The sequence below is a fragment of the Mastigoproctus giganteus genome, chromosome 12 (assembly GCF_048544385.1).
Source record: "Mastigoproctus giganteus isolate SK-2022 chromosome 12, ASM4854438v1, whole genome shotgun sequence".
NCBI lineage: Eukaryota > Metazoa > Arthropoda > Arachnida > Uropygi > Thelyphonidae > Mastigoproctus > Mastigoproctus giganteus.
This window is the reverse complement of record NC_143586.1, coordinates 54,997,656-55,020,381: the sequence shown is the minus strand read 5'-3', so window position 1 is coordinate 55,020,381 and position 22,726 is coordinate 54,997,656. Positions and strand designations below refer to the sequence as shown.

At 38.5% G+C, this 22,726-nt stretch overlaps 1 protein-coding gene across 1 annotated transcript in view; it reads right to left on the bottom strand.

The window, feature by feature from the left end:
* Window positions 1-13,409, bottom strand: part of LOC150077076 (transmembrane protein 145) — a 78,793-nt gene extending 65,384 nt beyond the window's left edge. Inside the window, exons 1-2 of the mRNA XM_090385782.1 lie at window positions 12,928-13,409; window positions 241-415 (exon numbers count right to left, since the gene is read on the bottom strand). Coding sequence (XP_090241908.1) covers window positions 241-415; window positions 12,928-13,409 — 657 coding nt within the window. The remainder of the gene's footprint in view (window positions 1-240; window positions 416-12,927) is intronic.
* Window positions 13,410-22,726: the final 9,317 nt, after the last annotated feature.

The window sequence follows — 22,726 nt, the reverse complement described above, 5'->3', positions numbered from 1 at the left end:
GAATATTTAACATTCATTTTTTGCAATTAATGTTCATATTTTCAATTTTGTTGATACTTGGGGAAAAAAAACTTGTAAACCCGGGAACTCGTAAAGCGAGAACTGCCTGTTACGAAATATAATATATCATATAATTTCATATAAGTCATTAAGGCTAATTATCACAAATTTTAACTATACCATGTGAAGAATACTGCATAATTAACTGAAATTACTATCATATTTGATGCTGCTTTTTACCTGTTGCTCAAAAGAGAGTTGAAATTCAAATGGATTTCTATGAGGCCCATATGGATTACCATTAACAAGCCAGAGATCATAATCTATTGCAATATTTTCCAGTATAGAATCTTTCCATGTGCAATTGCTTCCCATTCCTTCACGGTGACAAGAGACAAGGCTGATATACCAAAACCTAAAGTTTGTAGAAAGAGGGTTGGAAGAGAGAGAGAGAGAGTAAAAACAAAACAAAATATAATTATAGATATTCCACATATGAAGATAGATTAGCTCCAAAGATTCAATATAAAACTGAATAATTATGGTTTACTTTCATTTTGAGGCTGATAACAGAAATCAAGGATTTTTTTTGAGCTCTAACAAAAAAGTTCTAAAGTGAGCTATACATGCAGCTTTTATTGTTCAATTAATTGATTAATGACATGGGCAAATGTTTGTCATCGCTTTTTGAACCTTGTTAAAATTCAATAAGCATGAGCAATTTTGGATTTAGAATCCTATAAGCCAGTCTCAACCATGCAGTGACACCGTCACTGCATGGTCGAGACTGCATGCAGTGACAGGTTTCACTACAAAAAAAATCAATCGTGGGTTAACTGTAGGATAAAGATTAAAGGCTGTAACGTTCTTTACCATCCTAAATATACACACCCTTTCACTTTAGTGATTTTTGAAGTGATATTTTATGGTTTTCAGAGAGTAATTGCATGAAAACATCCATGAGAAATGCAACTATTTTTGTTGGCCAGTGTTGCCACACCTCATAAATGACAAATCACTCTTAAACAACAACAAAAAATAAGTAAATAAATACAACACAAGCCCAATTATCAGCATCTACAAGGAATGAAGAGCACTGGATGCATGAATTTGCCAGATGAATGAGCATTACTTGTATAGGAGCCTAAACCATAAAAGAAATGCTCATTCAACCAACATTACATTTATAGGTGCCTACACAATACAATGAAATGCTGCAATATGAATTATAGCATTTCGTTGTATTGTGTATGCACTTATAAGCGTAAGTTAAGCTTTACTCACACCAATGTACACAATATACTTATTTTCTTTTGGATTAATTTTAAAACACTCCTTTTCACACTTCTTTAAAACTTAACACTGATTGTGTTTGTAACATAATAAATATTGTTGGAAAGCCATGATCATGTTCCTTCATAAGTTCGTTATGATTTTCACCAAATACTAGTTTTCTATAAATATCCAGTTTCTGTTTTAAGCTTAGCAAGTCTAACAACTTTCTCAAGTTTTTTGGATAGTAGTAGTGGCAAATGATGCAAGAAATCAAGCTTATATACAGCATCAGCCAAAAAAAAAAAAAAAAAAAAAAAACCACGCACAGAGTTCAGCCATCCATACCTTCCAAGAATCTGTCAAGTTCTCCCTTGAATTTAATCAGCCCATCCTTCCATAACAGCAGATGGAAGTCTGTTCCAACAATCAACCACCCACTGGCTGAAGGTAAACTTCCACTCATCTATTCTGCAACCATCATTCCTCAACTTGAATTTATGCCCCCTCGTGTGTAGTCTCAGCAAGTGGAAGAATACCATTAACATTCAGCTTACTCAATCCATTCAAGGCTTCAAACACCTCAACCAGGTCTCCTCGCAAGTGCCTGGTCTCAAGACACTACAATTTGCAGAACTGAAGCCTTTCTAGGTAAGAGCACCATTTAGTTCCCTTCACCAATCTGGTTGCCTTTCTCTGTACCCATTCTAGCAGATCTACATCTTTCCTAAAGTGAGGTCTCCAGACCTGTATACAGTACTCAGGATGCAGCCTAACTAACCATGGCTTACTTAAAGGGATAATCACCTTCTTATCCCTTCTAGCAAAGTTTCTGTATATCAGTGCCAAAACCCCATGAGCTGTCATAGCAGCATGTCTGCACTGCTCAGAGATTTCATGTCTGATTGCATAATTATCCCCAGGTCTTTTTTGTTCTCCACTACCTGAGTGTGACACCACACAGCTGTTACATTACTCTGGGATTACTGCTATCCACATGCAGTAACTTGTATTTGTCAATGTTAAACTTCAACTGCCATTTCTCAGCCCATTGACTCAATTTTCCTAGATCTTGTTGCAGCAGCTAAGCTAGTCCTGATGACTGTCATTAACGACAGTCATCAGGGAGACAGTCGACAGTTAACTACCCTGCCAACCTTTGTATCATCTGCAAACTTAGACATTAAGCCTGATATGCCTTCATTAACATCATTGATAAATAGTGAAAGCAACAATGGACCCTGGGAACTCCACTAATAACATTAGCCCACGAAGAGCAATGCCCATTGATAATGACTCTGTTTTCTTCCACTTAACCATCCTTTTATCCATAGCAGTAATATGCCCTTAATGTCAAATTGCTCCAGTTTGTACAAGTCTTTTATGTGCAACAGTATCAAAAGCCTTCCTGAAATCCAAGTATATGATGTCAAAATTATTTTTTGCATTCAGTTCCTTGGTCACTGCATTGTAATAACATATCAGATTGGTTAGACAGGACTGTCCCTTGACAAATCCATGCTGTGATTTCAGTATAATTGCATGCCTGTCCACACAGTCTTGCATTACTAATTTTAATGGATGATTCCATTATTTTCCCTGGAACAGACATTAAGCTAACAGATCTATAATTACTCATGTTTCCTTTTGATTCCCCTTTATGAAATGGGGAAATATTCACACTCTCCAATCCACAGGGATCTCCCCTGAATCTAAGGATGCTCTCATAATTATGGTTAAGGGTTTGCTTATTTCCTTTGCTGCCTCCCTAATATAACTGGACAGATTCTATCTGCCCCAGGTGCCTTTTTTATGTCCATACTCAAGTTCTCCTCCACTTTCCTTTCAGTTATCAAAAAGTCGTTTACCTCCTCGTTGGTTTGATAAGCTTTTGACATCCCATTCCCTAAAGAATTCCTCATGTGTGAATGTAGATGCAAATGAATGGATGGATTGAAGATGCAATGATATAAACACAATTGCCCAAATAACCAATACTTTAATGACAGTAGCTAGACAAAGGAGGGCAGATTTTGGCACTTCTCTGCTGGTAACTTTTATGTAATGTAAACAGCCACTAAAGTAATTTACAAATTTCTAAAAAAAAAAAAAAAAGAAAAAAAGAACATAGAAGCTCTCTTCAAAAGAAGATTAAATCTGAAACAGGATTAACAGCTATCCTATGTAACAAAATTGTTACCTAGAGTCAGTGAAGTTAAAGTATTCAGGCTTCAAAAATCTGAAGGCACTGGTTTAATTACAGCTGTGGATCTGCTTAAATCTTTAATTACATAAATTTAAAAACTCTTAGTATTAGTTAATAAATATGGAAGAGGCCAAAAACCATTATCCTGATATTTTATTTGCAATATTGGATATGCAACGTGGCAGGAAGCAGAAGTTTTATAAAAAAATAATTTAAATCATGTGAAATTATTCAAATAAAAAAAATCTGAAGTCAAGACTGTTAACATAATAGTTGATAAACTACATCAGAATTAATTAATTGCATTGTCACTATGTACAAGAGAGTTGCAAGTGAGTTTTCTAAATGTGCATTATGTGCACAGGGTAAAGAGTCTCTGATAGCAATGGGAATTCAATAGAATTTAAAAAATCAGTTTTTTTTTTAAATCGTACAAAATTTTGTAAAAAAAGTTTTGTTTTTCTTTCTTTTGATGCTGTAATATCCTCTATAAGTGTTTATAGTAATAATAGTCACCATACAGCGCAAGGGTGGCAAACGTTTAACTGGACTTGGGGGGGGGAAACACAAGTAGCTAAGAAAATACAAACTCTGTGCTTCACTCCTCACATAGGTAACTATCCAGTTCACCTTTGAATTTATACAAAAATGTCAGTTTTCCCAGTAATTTGAATTAACATTAACAGTGACAAATGATGTAAGAAATTAAGTTTATACAGCATCAGCCAAAAAAAAAAAAAAAAAAACAGGCACCTCCCATTTCATCTATTCATTCGCTCCAATAGTTTGCCTAGTTCTTTCCTGAATTTATTTAAATTATTAACTTCCACCAAAACAGATGGAAATTTGTTCCAGCAATCAACCACATGCTAGCTAAAGACAAAATTACACAAATTTTCTGCAAACATCCTCAATTTGAATTTGTGCCCCCTCATGAGTATGGTCTGAGCAAGAGGAAGAATCAAATCAGCCTTGAGCTTGCTCAATCCATTCAAAGCTTTAAATACCTCAATCAGATCACCTTGCAGGTGCCAAGTCTCTAGACACTGCAATTTGCAGAATTGAAGCCTTTCTCAGTAAGAGCATCCCTTTGTTCCACTCACCAATCTTATCTCATTGCCCTTCTCTGTATTCATTGCAGCAGCTCCACATCCTTCTTAAAATGAGGCCTCTAGACCTATATATACTCAAGGTGTGGCCTGAAAATTGCCTTATACAATGGGATAATCACCACCTTATCCTTGCTAGCAAAATTCCTGAATATCATTGACAAAACCTCGTGAGCTGGCAGCCTGTCTGCACTGCTCAGAGAACTTTATATCCAACTGCACAATTACTCCCAGGTCTTTTTCATTTTCTACCACCCAAAGTGTAGTACCACACAGTTGGTACGTTTCTCTGGGGTTACTTCTACCCATATGCAGTACTTTGCATTTGTCAAGGTTAAACTTCAGTTGCCACTTCTTAGCCCATCTGCCTAAATTATCTAAGGTCCTGTTGCAGTAGCACACTGCCATTACTGTCATTAACAACCCTGCCAACCTTTGTATCATCTGCAAACTTCAACATTAAGCCTGATATACCTTCATCAATATCATTGATAAATATACAAAACAACAGTGGACCCAACACCGAACCCTGTGGGACTCCACTAATAACATTAGTCCACGAAGAGCAGAACCCATTGATTACCACCTTCTGTCTTCTCCCACTTAACCATACTTTTACCCATTGTAGCAACTTACCCTTAATACCATTCTGCTCCAGAGTTTTAAAGGTAGTTATAATGCTTTGATCTAAAGCTGAATTAAAGTTGTATTAGGTGGTGGGAACATTACTTCAACATTTTGGATGACTTAAATCTTTTGGAGGGCCTGGAGCATTATCCAATAGTAATAAAACTTTGAAATCTAGATTTTTCAGCTTTAAATAGTTTTACACAGCTGGCACAAAACAATTTACAAAACATTCTTTAAATAAATCAGCAGTTATCCAAATCATGCCTAAGTTCCTTAGGCATAATTTAAATTCACAACAAAGAAAATTATTCCAATACAGTTCCTTAAGAACAAAGTTTAGTAATACATACCCGGAAAAATTTATAAACGATCAAATGAAAACCAAAATAACCTTAAAAGTCACGAACTGCACGCTTCGAAGTCACAATTTTTTATGGTTCAATAGCAGAGCCTAACACAGGGATTTCCCAATAAAATAAAATAAGGGGATTTACCTTTTTTTTTCTTTTTGCATAATGACTAGCGAGTCAACAGCAGAGATTCACAAAAAAAAATGGATATGTTGGAAAATTACATCCAACATAATAGCAGAGTTTTCTCTGCACAAAAGCTCAAAAATACGGTGTTATGCAAGGTTTCCCGCAATTCTCTAACCATATTAGAGTGAAACCGTGTTATATAAGTACCGTGTTGTTCAAGGATTTCCGCAATTTATCAATCGTGTTAGAGAAAAACCATGTCGTAGAAGTACCGTGTTATACGGGGGTTGCCTGTATATATAATTTTTCTTTTAATTCTTCTGTTGAAGTTCAATTAAAAAATACTGCTGAATATATACTGGAATCTGTAAACTTCTGCTAGTAGCATACCAAACTACATACTAAGTAAAAATATATGCAAGCATAATTATAAGCAGAAATACGTGTACATTCATAAATGAAAAACAAAGTTGTTCAACTGACAGGAGTAGCATGACTTCCCCACTCTGCAGTGGTTGTGTACTGCTTTTTATATTAATATAAAAAGCAGTTGGTATATGTAAGAATTTGAAATGAAATATGGGATATAGAAATTATATCTCCTAGCACCATGCAGCTTAAAAAGAATGCAAAGTAGAATATATATATTCATTTTTTAAAATGCATTAGAGAAGGGGTGCAGTGTATAGAATACCTGTTTCCAAGCCTAGAAGATGCTAAGACAGTAAGATGCTAGAATAAGAGGAAGAATGAAAAGATAAGGAAATAAGAGTAGATGATATGAAAATTATTACTAATGCAAAATTAAAAGTAAATTATGGATTATAATTTATGAATTAAATATAAATTACTGGTCAGAATTCTATTAATGCACATGGGAGGGTTAAGATTTATGCAAGAGGTCAAAATATAGAAAAGTATAAAATGAAGGTTTTGCAAGGTATATATTAAATTAGTTTGAATACATTAATAATATTATTATTATCATTAGCCATATGGTGCAAGGAAGCCTGAGCCTTATGCTGCACCAGCCAAAAAAAAATTTCTGAATTACCTCTGAGTGAGAGAGAGTCAGAAGTAGAAGGAAATCATCAAGAAAGAGAAGAATGATGATATCCAGCTCAGGACCCTAGGTACCAAGCCCATACTCACCAGATGTGAGCCCCTGGGGTTATATCATAAAGTATTACAAAGGATTGATTATCAGAGCCATCATCTTCAGGGGACTACAAGCAACATATTTGAAACACATGGCATTTTGTAGCTCCATATCAATGCAAACAATAACAGGTCTAAAGTTAAAAGTAGCAAATGGCTAGTAGAGGAATTCAGAAAATCATTAACACATAAGGAGAGTAATTCCAAAGCTATGTAAATGATAACAGATTTTATTTTACTAAATAATGATTAAAATGTACCCGAATACATAACACGACGAGTTGGAATGTATATTGTCTCTAATTGGAAGATTTTATGTGATAGTATCAAACAGTATATCTGTAATGATGAAAAAGGATTGGGGAAAGAGAACTAGGAAGCTAAAAGAAGGCAAAAATAAATGAAATTGCCAATTAATAAAGATTATTTAATAATGGCAGAAAACTGCTAAAGAAGGATTAATACCCAGACATGCTGGAAGCATAAATATGCCCCCAGCAACACACGATAAACATACATATATATGAAATTTTCCTGTATGTGAGGTAGCAAAGATACACAATGGTAAGTGACAAGCTAGTGCAATGCAGCTATTGTTTCTTACAGCAAGGGCATCACTTCAGCAGAAATCTGTTGCTGCGTGAAAAATAGTGCAAACGAACAACTGTGTCAACATTAAGTGTACGAATAGTTGTCACAAAAGAAAATGTTGTCATCAAGACAGATGGTGTATGACAGTCAATTATATAGCCAAGGAGCTTGGATATCAGTAATGGGTCTTTGCCATCATCTATAACAGACTGTGGTACAGGAAGGTCATTACCAAATGTCTTAACAACGAACAGAAAAGCATGAATCATTGAAGTTAAAGTCTTCCTCTGCAACAATTGAAAAACTAAATACTTGAATGTCACACTATGGTAACCATCATGAAGTTGCAATGAGAAGTGACTGTGCAACCTCCATGCAGCCCACACTTATAGTTCTCACTTATTATGGTTAAAGTTGTGATTTTTTAATTATTCTGAGTAATTGTAATTTGTAAATCAAATACACAGAAACTTAAGAGTACACTGAATAATAACTGTTTTACTTTCTGAAACATATTTTCTCATTTATCTAAATCTAAATCTAAACTGTTGGAACAAACTTCAATCTGGTGTTGTAGAAGTGGGCAGTTTGAATAAATTCAATAAAGAACTAGACACCCTATTAGAGGGAATGAACAGGTAATGTGAGATTTTTTTTTTTTTGCTCATGCCATATAAGCCTGCTTTCTTGCATTGTATGCTACTACTCATACACTAAACGTTAAAAACACTGCATTTACAATTACTTATTTTTAAATACATATTATAAAGAAATGAGTAACAGAACAGTTACTAACCAAAAGAATAACCTAAAGTGTAAACAAAAAAGACAGTAAGCTTGTATGATGTCAAGCAGAAGAGGTAATGGCCCCATTTTTAGCTTTTTTTTTTTTTTTTTTTAATTCTGATTATGTAGCGTAGAGGATTTTATTCTTTTTATTCTGATTATGTAGAGAGGACTACTGTTATTTATTTTCAGTGGTACCACCACCCAGACAATTGTTTCGAAGCTGTGCAGCTTCATCATCAGTGGGCGGGCAGGTACCCAGGTAATACAACAAGCCATCACTGTTGCAAAGTTATATCCACATTATGAGAGATGCCAAAATGGTGTGCAGGTAATGTATTTGGAAAATTAAATGCACAGGGCATAATCCTTATGGGTTTTGATAATTAACTATATAGTATCGGTGTAAATACACCATAGTTAACCCATATATTTGAACTACATATGTAGCGTAGAGGGCATCGTTTTAATTGTATCTCATAATGTGGTTGCCTTCACAACGAGATAGCTACTATTGCATTACTTCAAATAAATAACGCTTCTCTAGTAGAGAGGACTACTGTTATTTATTTTCAGCGGTACCACCACCCAGATGATCGTTTCGAAGCTGTGCAGCTTCATCATCGGTGGGCGGGCAGGTACCCAGATAATACAACAAGCCATCACTGTTGCAAAGTTATATCCACATTATGAGAGATGCCAAAATGGTGTGGTGTGGTGGTAATGTATTTGGAAAATTAAATGCACAGGGCATAATCCTTATGGGTTTTGATAATTAACTATATAGTATCGGTGTAAATACACCATAGTTAATACATATGTAGTTCAAATATATGGGTTAACTATGAATATATTTGAACTACATATGTAGTTCAAATATATAGGTTAACTATGGTGTATTTACACCGATAATATATAGCTAATTATCAAAACCCATAAGGATTATGCCCTGTGCATTTAATTTTCCAAATACATTACCACCACACCATTTTGGCATCTCTCATAATGTGGATATAACTTTGCAACAGTGATGGCTTGTTGTATTACCTGGGTACCTGCCCGACCACCGATGATGAAGCTGCACAGCTTCGAAACGATCGTCTGGGTGGTGGTACCGCTGAAAATAAATAACAGTAGTCCTCTCTACTAGAGAAGCGTTATTTATTTGAAGTAATGCAATAGTAGCTATCTCGTTGTGAAGGCAACCACATTATGAGATACAATTAAAATGATGCCCTCTATGCTACATATGTAGTTCAAATATATGGGTTAACTATGGTGTATTTACACCGATACTATATAGTCAAAATTTCATGAAAAAACTCACTCCACAGAACTCACACTATCAAAAAACTCACCCCTCAGGGTTCATACATTAAGAAACGCATTCTGGAAAAGTTAAATTTGGAATAAAGAGTGTACCCAAATTAACATTTTTTTTTAACAGTGCATATAGTGCTGTAACTAAAAAAAATAAATATGAATGAGAAACTTTTATTAATGAGTGCATTATAAGCTACTAAAAGTGGGAACATAAAGAAGTGTGCATTATAAAAGTTTTTTAGCTACTTTTTATTTTATTTATTTATTATTATTATTTCTTAGTTAATTTTTCAGCTGAAACAGCAAAAGCCTTGGGATTCCTTACACCATATGGCTAATACAAATATCATTACTATTTTATCTGAAACTTGACTACATTTAGGAGGGTCAGATGACCATTATAATTCTGTAGCTTTGTTCTAAAAGGACCACTGTCAGTTATGCATTCTACATTTATAGTATGATTGAACTATTATTTTGTATCTTTCTTATGTTAAATTGGCCAATGTCTGGCTTTCTTCAGTTACTATTAGGGGTAGGCACTAGCCATTAAGCCTACATAAATCCGTGTAATTGAAAAATAAAATATTTTCAATACTAAGAATACAAAACTGAATGCTCCAGATAATGAGAAAAACCAGAGCAAAACAGACAACTGTTAAGTGATGTAACAGTCTGTTAGGGAAAAATACAAAATGATTCGGTGATGCTCAGTTTGGTATAGTCAAAACAAATTATTTGTCCAAGTTTCTTTGGCTTCTAAACCCTTCAGACCAAATACAATAAGAGTACTAAAAGTAGTAGTAGAGGCATATAATGCAAGAAATCAAGCTTATGTAGCATTGGCCAAAAAAAAAAAAAAAAAAAAAAAACATTTCACACATCCATTCCCTCTAAAAGTTTGTCCAGTTCCTCCTTGAATTAATTAAAGCTATCAACTTCCACAACGACAGATAGAAGTTTGTTCCAGCAATTAATCACCCGCTGGCTAAAGTAAAATTTCCGCACATCTATTCTACAACTGTCTTTCCTCAATATAAATTTATGCCCCCTCAGATTTGTAATCCAAGCAAGAGGAAGGATCCCATCAGAATTGAAATCCATTCAAGGCTTTATACAACTCAATCAGATCACCTTGCAGGTGCCTAGTTGCCAGCTGCTGCAATTTGCAGACTTAAACCTTTCTTGGTAAAACCACCCCTTCGTTCCCCTCACCAATCTTGTTGCCTTTCTCTGTACTCGCCCAAGAAACTCTATATCCTTACTAAAATAAAGCCTCCAAACCTGTATACAGTACTCAATGTATGGCCTGACCATTGCCTTATACAAGGGGATAATCACCTCCTTATCTCTGCTAGCAAAATTCCTGTACATCATCGACAAGACCCCATCCCTGCTCTGGCAGCCTGTTTGCACTGCTCAGAGAACTTCGTATCCGACTGCACAATTACCCCCAGGTCTTTTTCATTCTTTACCACCCTAAGTGTAGTACCACACAGTTGGTACATTTCTCTGGGGTTACTTCTACCATTTTTGCAATACTTTGCATTTGTCAATGTTAAATTTCAGTTGCCACTTCTCAGCCTATCTGCCCAACTTTTCTACATCCTGTTGCAGTAACACACTGCTATTACTGTCATTAACAACCCTGCCAACCTTTGTATCATCGGCAAACTTGGACATTAAGCCTGATATACCTTCATCGATATCATTGATAAATATACAAAACAACACAGGACCCAACACCGAACCCCGTGGGACTCCACTAATAACATTAGTCCACGAAGAGCAGCACCCATTAATTACCATCCTCTTTCTTTTCCCACTCAACCATACTTTTATCCATCGTAGCAACTTACCCTTAATACCATACTGCTTCAATTTGTACAGTAGTCTTCCATGTGCAACAGTATCAATAGCTTTCCTAAAATCTAAATATATGACATTAAAATTATTTTTGCATCCAGTTCCTTTGTTGCCACATCATTAGCACATGATGCAAGAAAGTAAGCTTATATAGCATCAGCCAAAAAAAACACACACACACCCTTCTCATTTTACCCATTCACTGGTCCAAATGTTTGTCTAGTTCTACCTTGAATCTGTTTTAGCTATCAACTTCTATAACAGATGGAAATTTGTTCCAGCAATCAACCACCTGCTGGCTAAAGGCAAACTTCAGCACATCTATCCTACAACTGTCTTTGCTCAATTTGAATTTATGCTATCTCAGGTGATTATTCTGAGCAAGAGGAAGAATCCCATCAGCATTGAGCATGCTCAAACCATTCAAGGCTTTATACACCTCAATCAGATCACCTCGCAGGTGCCTAGTCTCCAGACACTGTAATTTCCAAAACTTAAGCCTTTCTTTGTAAGAGCAACCCTTTGTTCCATTCATTAATCTTGTTGCCCTTCTCTGTACCCTTTCCAACAGCTCTATATACTTCTTAAAATGAGGCCTCCACCTGTATACAGTACTCAAGGTGTGGCCTGACCATTGCCTTATACAAGGGGATAATCATAGTATCCAATCAAATTTGTCAGACAAGACTTCCCTTTAACAAACCCATGCTGTGTCTGAAGCATTACTGCAGTCTTGTCTGGATGATCCTGAAATACTTCTTTAACGAGTGACTCCATTATTTTGGAACAGAAATTAAAATAACAGGTCTATAATTACTCATATCATCCTTTGATCCCCCTTTGTGAATTGGGGATACATTTGCACATCTCCAGTTGGTGGGAACTTCCGAAGTCCGAGGATGCTCTCATAATTATGGTAAGGTTTTGCTTACTTCCTTTGCCACCTCCTTTAATATAACTGGATAGATCCCATCCACCCGAAGTGCCTTCCTTATTTTTAACTTCAACAATTTCTCCTCCACTTTACTCTGTTATTACAAAATCATTAAGCTCCCTGTTACAATAACCTTCTAAGTTTTGGTTTAGCATAAAAAAAAAAAAAAAATGCAGGTAGTTACACACCCAACTGCATAGCAGTTTAATTATTACCATTGTGTTAATTTTCTTGTTAATAATTTTTTCTTGTATAGCACAACCTGATCTAACCTAATTGATATTTCAGGTTAAATTATTTGATAATTACAATAATATCATTAATTGTTCTCATATACATTTATGCTTAGTAATGCTTGCTTTTGTAATCAAGTGTACATGTTGTATATCGCAATGTAATTAATCAGTACAGTGCAATGCCAATGAGAATGTAATGCGCATTTCATCGATAACATATACGAACAACCCTGCTTGAGAATACGAATAGCAGTAATTAAAGCTGTCTGGGAATGATACTTATAGTAGAACCACACCAAAATATTACGGTAGTCAAGTGGAATTTGAACATTCTTACCGAGCTTGGTTGTTGTCCTGAACCGCAAAAGTGAATTGATGTTCCGATACTACGCGTTCTGGAACATCTTCATCTTCACAAAGTTCTCCAATACTGCAAGGTACATTTCGTAAAAAGTCTTGTGTACCATTTTCTTTGCAGTTTTTGTCATATGCAATGGTATCTATCTTCTGGAACATAAGTTCACATACATTTGCTTTGGTTCCTTGAGGATTAGCTCTATTTCCATAGTACTGGAGAAAGTACTCCCTGTCTACTACAACAAGTGTTGCACGGTGTGCAAATTTGATGTCACCACTTCGTGCAGTGATATTGCCATATATAAATCCAAGTGTATTCAATCTGTCATGAATATCGGTCTTCTGAAAACCAAATTTAGCTAAAAAGTGAAAAAATTCTCCCGTATGCCAAGTACCTTTCAAATGTAAACCATGAGAACTGCTAAACAGAATGATCAAATTAAATATACAAAACCACTTCATTATTTATATAGATTTCGCATAAAGTAAAAAGCATTATGCATTTCTAAACATTTGTGTAATCCGGTTTCATTTAGATATTCTCCGACAAAGTACATAAATTTACATTATCCTTGAAAATTCACGAAAAGTTAACGCAACCAGTTATATTTACGTGTTTCCGAAATACTTTCGCTTCAAAAACATTGGTGGCGCTCATCACGACCCCTGGCGTTTTTCTTAAAAATGATTTGGATGTACCGTTAATTAATTTATATAGTTTTTAATTGGTTGGTTATTATTACACATCAGCAACTTAGGCCATATTGCGCCGTATGTATATCTGTAAATTACATGTGCTCCGTGGTCGATTTGCTGATTGCTGAACGAAAAACCCGAGTTTCGGGGAGCTGGGGGAACCATGCTACTCCCACCTGGGACCGACAAACTTAGCCACGTTCTGAAAAAGGACCATAAAAACATTTAGATTTTCTAAATTATGGGGCTCACATTTGGTGAGTATGGGCTTGGCACACCCAGGGTACTGAGCTGGATATCATCATTATTCTCTTTCTCTTTCTTAGTGATTCCCTTCTACTCTCTCTCTCTCTCGGGGTGGTTCAGATATTTTTTTTTTTTTTTTTTTTGGCTGGTTCAGCACAAGCCTCAGACTTCCTTGCACCATATGGCTAATAATAATAATAATAATCTTGGAGAGTTTCTGCTGCAATATTTTTACTCTTGTTACCCTTCTCTTCCCTCCCTGTTGGTTTGATCGTTGTGTTTAATTTTAACTATTTTCTCTCTTCTTTCTTGCCATGCTGCGGGCATTATTTTTATTTTTTTTAATCCTCATTCTAATTTATTTTTATATTTCAAGCATCATGTAAAGAAATATGCTTTTTGATGCCTCTGATGTTTGGTTTACCTTTTTATTTTTTATAATGAAAGATTCAGTTTTCAACTATTTCAAGCATTATTCAAATATATGTATAAGTATATATATGTACTTAATTTATTTATATATTATTACTTTTTATAATTAATTTTGGAACTACAGGTTTGTAGTGACTCCAACCAACCCGCTAGTTATATACAAATCTAGCCCTGACATGGATAGCCTAATATACCATAGATACATATAAATATAAAAACAACAAAATTAATGTAAACTTTAAAGAAGATCATAGACATTGAAAGAAAACTGGAAAATACTGGAGAAAATTGTATAATTTTAGAAAACCATTCTGTTTATTTAAAAATTTAGTACATATATTCAAAAAAATTACTCTCTTTATTCCAAATTATTCACCAAGTAATTACCTAAAGTTAACCTGGAAAAACTGGTATAGAGATTACAGAAAGGGGTATGCATAATACATTCTTCTAGTATGGCTATGTCTGCTCAAAGCCCCTGAGGAAGTAGCAGATGTATGGCCATGAGGGAGAATGTTAATTTTCGCTATTTTTTTCTAATTTTCTCCAATTTCTCCAGTATTCTCTAATATTATACAATTTTCTCCATTATTCTCCAATTTTCTTTAAATTTTACATTAATTTTTCTGTTTTTATATTTATATGTACAGTATCTATGTTATACATTTGTATATTTATATGCATCTATGGTATATTAGGCTATCCATACCAGGGCTAGCTTTATATGTAACTAGCGGATTGGTCGCTACAAACCTGATGCTCCCAAGTAGTATCAAAATTAATTATAAAAATTAATAATATATAAATAAGTAAAGTACATATATAACCCGTGCACGTATAATGTCTAATTCTCATTGTACAATAGCATTAACGTAGCACCTAATACTCTCATTTACGCTATTTAAAAATTTAATACTTAAATCTAATTTACATCAGATATAATTCCAATATACATATATGCCGTATACCCTCTGGAATTCGATTAATAATTCTGATATTGCAAAGTATACTCTGCTTTTCGTAACATTCACAGAGTATACCTTCTGCTAATTTTACGACTACAGCACTATATGTACATATACACTGGTGTGCAAAACTTAAGGATCGGTCGGGTTTTCACCTGTAGCTTCTAATAGCAGTGGCTTGGATATGAAAAAAGCATTCCAAAGGAACCTCGCGAGGAACAGAAATGATGAAGGAAACAAAACAGTACAAGGGACTTTATTCAAAAATGGCAAATAGTGAGCACGGTTGTTACACACGTTCGATTGGTTTCATACAGTGCTACAGACAGCAAAATGGCCAGTAGACAACATCTGGATTGATCCGCTGGCTGACATGACACAGATGCATCACTGCCAAAAATGGAACAAAGGGAAGAGGTGGTCCTCAGTAGGAGATATGGCCACCCCTAATGTCGATGCAGGCTATGCACCACCTGTCCATACTTAGAACAATGTTGTTGATAAGTTCTTGCGGTAACATCGTCCATTCCTCTGTCAGCGCAATCTTCAGCTGGTGAAAATTTTCTGGTGGGTGTGGACGTGCGGCCAAGCATCTACTCAGACCGTCCTTTAGCATTAGCATTAGCATTAGCAGAGGCATATGATGCAAGAAAGCAAGCTTATTCAGCATCAGCCAAAAAAAAAAAAAAAAAAACCCTCTCCCATTTCACCCCTCCGTTCGTTCGAAATACCTGTCCAGTTGAGCTTTAAATTTGTTTAGGCTATCAACTTCAACAACAAGTGATGGAAGTCGGTTCCACCAACCAACCACCCGCTGGCCAAAGGCAAATTTCCGCACATCTATCCGACATCCGTCCTTCCTCAATTTGAATTTATGCCCTCTGAGGTGATTATTCTGAGAAAGATGAAGAATCCCATTGGCATTGAGCATGCTCAAACCATTCAAAGCCTTATACACCTCTATCAGATCACCTCGCCGGTGCCTAGTCTCCAGACTCTGTAATTTGCAAAACTTAAGCCTTTCTTCGTAAGAGCAACCCTTTGTTCCATTTACTAATCTTGTTGCCCTTCTCTGTACCCGTTCCAGCAGCTCTACATCCTTCTTGAAATGAGGCCTCCAGACCTGTATACAGTACTCAAGATGTGGCCTAACCATTGCCTTATACAAGGGAATAATCACCTCCTTATCCCTGCTAGAAAAATTCCTGTATATCATTGACAAGACACCATGAGCCACTCTTGCAGCTCGTCTGCACTGCTCAGAGAACTTCATATCTGCCTGCACAATTACCCCCAGGTCCTTTTCATTCTCCACTACTGTCAGTGTAGTACCGCAGAGTTGATACATTGCTCTGGGGTTACTGGTTACCCATATGTAGTACTTTACATTTGTCAATGTTAAACTTCATTTGCCACCTCTCAGCCCATCTGTTCAACCTTTCCAGATCCTGTTGCAGCAGCATAGCGTCAGTAGTGTCCTTAACGACCCTGCCAACCTTTGTATCATCTGCAAACTTAGACATTAAACTTGATATCCCATCATCAATATCATTCATAAACACCGAAAACAACAATGGACCCAACACTGAACCTTGAGGAACTCCACTAATAACATTAGTCCACGTTGAGCAGTGTCCATTGATTACCACTCTCTGTCTTCTGCCACTCAACCATCCCCTTATCCATAGCAGCAATTTGCCTCCAATGCCACACTGCTCCAATTTGTGCAGCAGTCTTCCATGTGCAACAGTATCAAAAGCCTTTCTAAGATCCAAATATATAATATCAAAGTTATTCCCTGCATCCAGTTCTTTTGTGACTACATCATAGTATCCAATCAAATTGGTCAGGCAAGACCTGCCCTTAACAAAACCATGCTGCGTCTGAGCTATAACGGAATTCTTGTCTAGATGATCCTGCAGTGCTTCTTTAACCAGTGCCTCCATTAATTTACCTGGAACAGAAGTTAAACTAACAGGTCTATAATTACTTGTGTCAGCCTTTGATCCTCCTTTGTGAATTGGGGTTACATTTGCACATCTCCAGTCTACGGGTACCTCCCCTGAGTCCAAAGAAGCTCTCATAATTATGGCTAGGGGTTTGCACACTTCCTTTGCTGCCTCCTTTAATATAACTGGATAGATCCCATCCACCCCAGGTGCCTTTTTTATGTTTATCCTCAACAATCTCTCCTCCACTTTCCTCTCAGTTATTACAAAATCATCCAGCTCACTGCCAATGTTTACTTTACCTACATCATTCTCCTTCCTGAATAACTCCTCATGCGTGAATGTAGATGCAAAATACTCGTTTAGATTGTTAGCCACCTGAGCAGGATCCTCAACTGTTGAACCATCAATATCCAGTGGACCAATCTGATTAATCCCTTTCCTTCTCGAGTTCAAGTATGTAAAGAACTCCTTTCTGTTTTTCTTTGCATCCTTTGCCAAGGATTTTTCGTAGTCTGCCTTTGCCTGCCTAATCTCCTTTGTGACTTGGTTACAGACCAACTTATATCTATCATAGGCTTCCATGTCACCCATTAATTTGTATGTATCCCATGCATTTTTCTTCTCTGCCACATGTCTCATTAGTCCATCTGACAACCATTTAGGCCTAAACCTTGAACAATATTTTTTAGTTGGTATGTAAAGTCTGGTAGCCACCAAGATTAGTTCCTTGAATGCTTCCCATTTTGAGTTTGCTGTTGGTAACATCATCAGTTGGTCCCACTGTATAGAATTTAAATACTGTCTCAGACCATCATAGTCGCCTTTACGAATACAAAAACCCTTCCCTTTACCTCTGATGGTAGTTACCTCCTTGAGTAAATCCCACTTCAACACACTGTGATCACTGACACCTAGTGGTTCATTTATCTGCAGGCTTATACTGCACCAGCCAAAAAAAAAAAAAAATTCTGAATTACCCCGAGAGAGAGAGAGAGAGAGAGAGAGAGAGAGAGAGAGAGAGAGAGAGAGAGAGAAGTAGAAGGGAATCACCAAGAAAGAGAAGAATGATGATATCCAGCTGAGGATCCTGGGTGTGCCAAGCCCATGCTCACCAGATGTGAGCCCCTGTTCCTGGAACCATTCCATAGTGATTCGGGCTTTGTGCACCGGCGCATTATCTTGCGGGAAGTAGTCATCTGACTGCAGATAAACTGTCAACATGAATGGATGCACTTGGTCAGCAACGATGTGGCATTCAGACGTGAATCTGTGGGTATCAATGGACCCAACGTGTGCCAAGAAAACATTCTCGTGTGCAACTCGAAAACGTGTGCCAAGAAAACAATCTTGCACAGTATTCATCATACATGACGGGTCCATGGATTCATGTTGTTTTCGCCAAATTCTGAGCCTTCCATCCACATGATGCACCAGCAACTTTGACTCGTCAGACCAAGCAACTGTTTTTCAATCCTCGATAGTCCAGTGCTGGTGTTGCTGTGTCCACAGCAGGCGTGCTCTCTTGTTCTTCATTGATAACAAAGGTACGCGATGTGGCTGTTGGCTGTTGTAGCCCATTCGTGACTAGTGGTCCGTTGCGATATTTTGTTGTGCACACCAAGGTTGTATTCTGACGTGATGTACGACATTGTGGCCGTCTGTTTGCTTGCACAATTCGAGCCATCCTCATCTGACCTCTCTCATCAACAAGCGATTTTCTTCCACAGGAGTGCCGTTGAGAGGATATTTTCTGTTCGTTGCGCCATTCTCGATACACCCTTGAAACTGTGGTAAGGTGTAAGGTGTAAGGTATATTGTTGTCATGCGGCCCCAGGGGTTTCCCCCATCTCCGCGTTGCTTTCTTTGTGGGTGTACCAGTTTCCTGGGAATGCCAGAGGTTTAAAAGTGTGTGGGTATTGTACCTGTGTAATGTCGTGTACCGTTGTTCATCTGGTCATTTAGCCGCTGGACCCCTGCTGGAGCCCAGCGTTGCCCCACCTTCGCCCCGTGGAGGCAGACCAGGAAACACCAGTAGACTAAGATTTACTCTGGCAGGTCCTGCCGCTTAATTTCCTGAGATTTCGGCAGCTAGGACCTAAAAAAAAAAAAAAAAAACCTTATGTACACATACACATATATGCACATATACACAACAGTGGTACATAATATATACGCATCCATGCAATCGTAATTACTTTGGATGTTTGCATACAGCACGTGTGCATGCATTCATATGGCAGGAGTAGGGCATTGCGTAGGATAATTAGGCCGAGACTGGGCGAAGATTATTTTTCGGCTAGATAAAATTTAGTGCGCAGGGCGCCCGCGTTGTGTACAGACAGAGCGGGGGAGGGGAGGAAGAAGGTTGGGGGGAAAAGGCAGAAGTATGGGGGACACAGAAGAGATTCCCCCAGGTGGTCAGTGAGGCATGCCCATGCCTCACCAGAAAGAAAGGTGGGGTAGCAGGGGGGCGAGGCGACTGGTCATCTCGTCCTCCTGCCAGGAAGGGATATTAAAGGAGAGCCAGGCTAGTGCTTGGCTCAGGCCGCCAGAACAGCTGTTATTCGTCCTTCATTCAGATTTTTTTGTCTATCTTCATGGTTGCTTAGTAGTCCATCTTTGGTGTTATGCACATTTTGGCTTCTAGCCATTATGTGGCTAATGTGCATTCAGGTCCAGTCTTCTTCTGTACAGGGCTTCAGCGAACTTTGAGAAGGCAATATATTCCTGTCTCCCGTCCAGAAGGTGTTGTTCTCTATCTCTGGGCAAAAAAGTGATCCGAGTGATGAGTTGGCAGCGGAGGTCATCATAAAGCTGGCATTCATGCATGAGGTGGTGCCAGCTCTCCACAGCAGCAAGTAGGGTCATCTGTAATGCCCAGGGCTGTAAGTTTAGCCTTAAAGGCACCATGTCCTGTTAGCAGGAAGGTCGCGTGGAGTCCCGGCGTGAACCATGCTGGAGCCATTGGATAGAGTTTTCGAACATTGGGGAAGAATCGTTTGGTGATTTCTCCCTTTGGGGAATTCTCCCATCTGGTTTGCCAGGTTTGCATGAGATGATTTGCAAGTCTCTTTTTCTCAGTCAAACGATTTGTGGTAGGATCTGCGTCGAAGCCGGCGAAGGTGCAGGCTCTTCCCTTGGAGAGTTCATATAATATTCCACATTTAGCTACTTCGAGGTCTAAAGGTAGGGTTCCCGCCAGCACCTGCAGCGCGTGGGTGCTAACTGTTCTGCAGGCCCGGGTTATAGCGAGCAGCATGGCTCTATGGATCGAGTCGAGGATTCTGCGATTTACAGCCATGGTGACTTTGGTGGTACCAAGCTCCGGAAGCATAGGTAGCTATCGGCAGGAAGGCGGCTTTGTAAAACAGCTTGAGGGTCTTCTTTTTCAATCCCTTTTTGCGACTCTGGTAACAAGGGCTGTATAGCCCCGTATCTTCTTACGGATGTATTTCAAGTGTGCCTGGAAGCAGAGAGTGGGGTCCAGTATTACTCCCAGGTATCTAAGTTCCTTGGACAGTCGTAATGTGATACCATCAATCTTAATCTGTGGGGGTCTCCTGTAATCCAGGGCACCCTTGAGGAGAATGGAGTCCGTTTTGGTTGCAGAGATCCTAAGGAAGTGGATATTGGTCCACTCTTGTAGGATTTTTAAGGGCATGATTTGCCTTTCTTTCCAGCTGGATTCTGCTGTTTCCCTCTATCATCAGGATGAGGTCGTCTGCAAAGGCTTGTGAAGACGCCTCTCCAATATCGGTATTTAGGAATTCATCCAAAACGATGTTCCATAACGTAGGTCCTAAAACGGAGCCTTGTGGACAGCCTCTGTTGATTTTTCTGGTGAGTATTTTATATGGAGCATTCACCATGATGAGTCTACTGGAGTGGTAGCTTTGGATTACTCGATAGAGGTTGCCTGGCATCCCACTCCCCCGGAGCCGGGCCAGGACGCTCGGCCACCAAAGGGTGTCGAACGCCCCAGCAAAGTCGATAGAGATAGCCAGGAAATATTTGTTTTCTGTGGCAGCTGCACGTGCAAGGACATTCTTCAGGGCATCTGCAGTCGACGTTCCCGGTCTAAAGCCGTACTGGTTTGGGGACATTAGGTTTGCCTGTAGGTAGTGAGCCTGCATTCTGGTTAACAGGAGTCGTTCCAAGAGTTTACTGCAGACTGTTAGTAGGGCTATTGGTCTGTAGGAAGTTGGTTGGTCTGGTGGTTTTGTCGGGTTTTTAATTATGAGTTTAATATTTGCTTTTTTCCAGTCCTTCGGATAGGTTCCAGTTTGGAGACATAGATTGAAGAGGTTCAGTAGCATGTCAGGGGCTATCTCCACCACCTTCCTGATCATTTCCTGCTCCAAGAGGTCCGGACCCGGACATTTCTTACTGTTAATAAGGTGCGCAGCCGCTTGTAGTTCCTCTATTGTGAAATCCGGTTCCCTGGCCTCTGTTCGGTAGTCGTCATTCTCTGTGCACATCTTGATTTGTTGGGGTGCCTGTGGGTCTACATGAGGGTGGAAGGTTGCGTCCAAAATATTGTTAACAGATGCCTCCCAAGAATTGGTAGCATCTCCCTGTGGTGTTATGGTGGTTGAAATTACCTCTCCCCTGGGAAGTTTATTAGTGGTTACTTTGTAGACCATCCCCCAGGGGTCAGTGTTGCCAGTGGTTGCGACCAGATTTTCCCATGAGAGTTGTTTATTTCTGCGTATGAGCGAGGTGTACTGGTTTCTGGCCTCTTTGTAGATTTCCCGTAGTGCATCCACTTCAGGGGAAGGCCAGGAGCGTCTGGCTCTCTGGAATGCTTTTCGTTTGTCCTGGACTTCTCTTCGGAGCCTCTGGAGCTCCGGACCCCACCATGGTACAGCACCTGAGGCAGGTTTTCTTCGTTTTATGGCAGCATTCGCTGCTTTAGTAATGATCGCTGTGACTATTTTTTGGAGTTGGTCAGGGTCTTGGATTGTTTGAATTGCAGCTTGCTGTGTATCTTTTTCTGCTATTAGGGTGTCTCTGAATTGGTTCCAGTTTGCAGTGTTCAGCGCATATCTCTGCAGCATTTTTCTCTCAGGATATTGTCTCTGATGATCTCTGTTGAGTTGGAAGGTCAGGACCCTGTGGTCGGACGTTGTCCAGGCATCCTGAACTGTCCAGTCTGTTATATTGCCAGCAATGTTTCTAGTGGCTAGGGAGACATCGATGGTTGATTCCCATCGTAGGTTGCAGTAAGTCGGTAGTTGATTAGGTTGGTTTAGCACTGTTATCGTTGATGTTGCTAGGAATTCCTCCAGGCGCTGCCCATTCCTTGTCCCCTGCCTGTCCGGGGTATGGCTGTACCAAGCTGGTGACCTGCAGTTCACATCCGCTCCTATTATAAAGAACTGCAGTTTCAGAGATGCTTTGTCCAGCAGATCTTGCACCTACTATCATGCCATGTTCGAAGTCCGCTGGATCACTCCTTTTCCCCATTCTTGCTACGGTTTGTACGTTT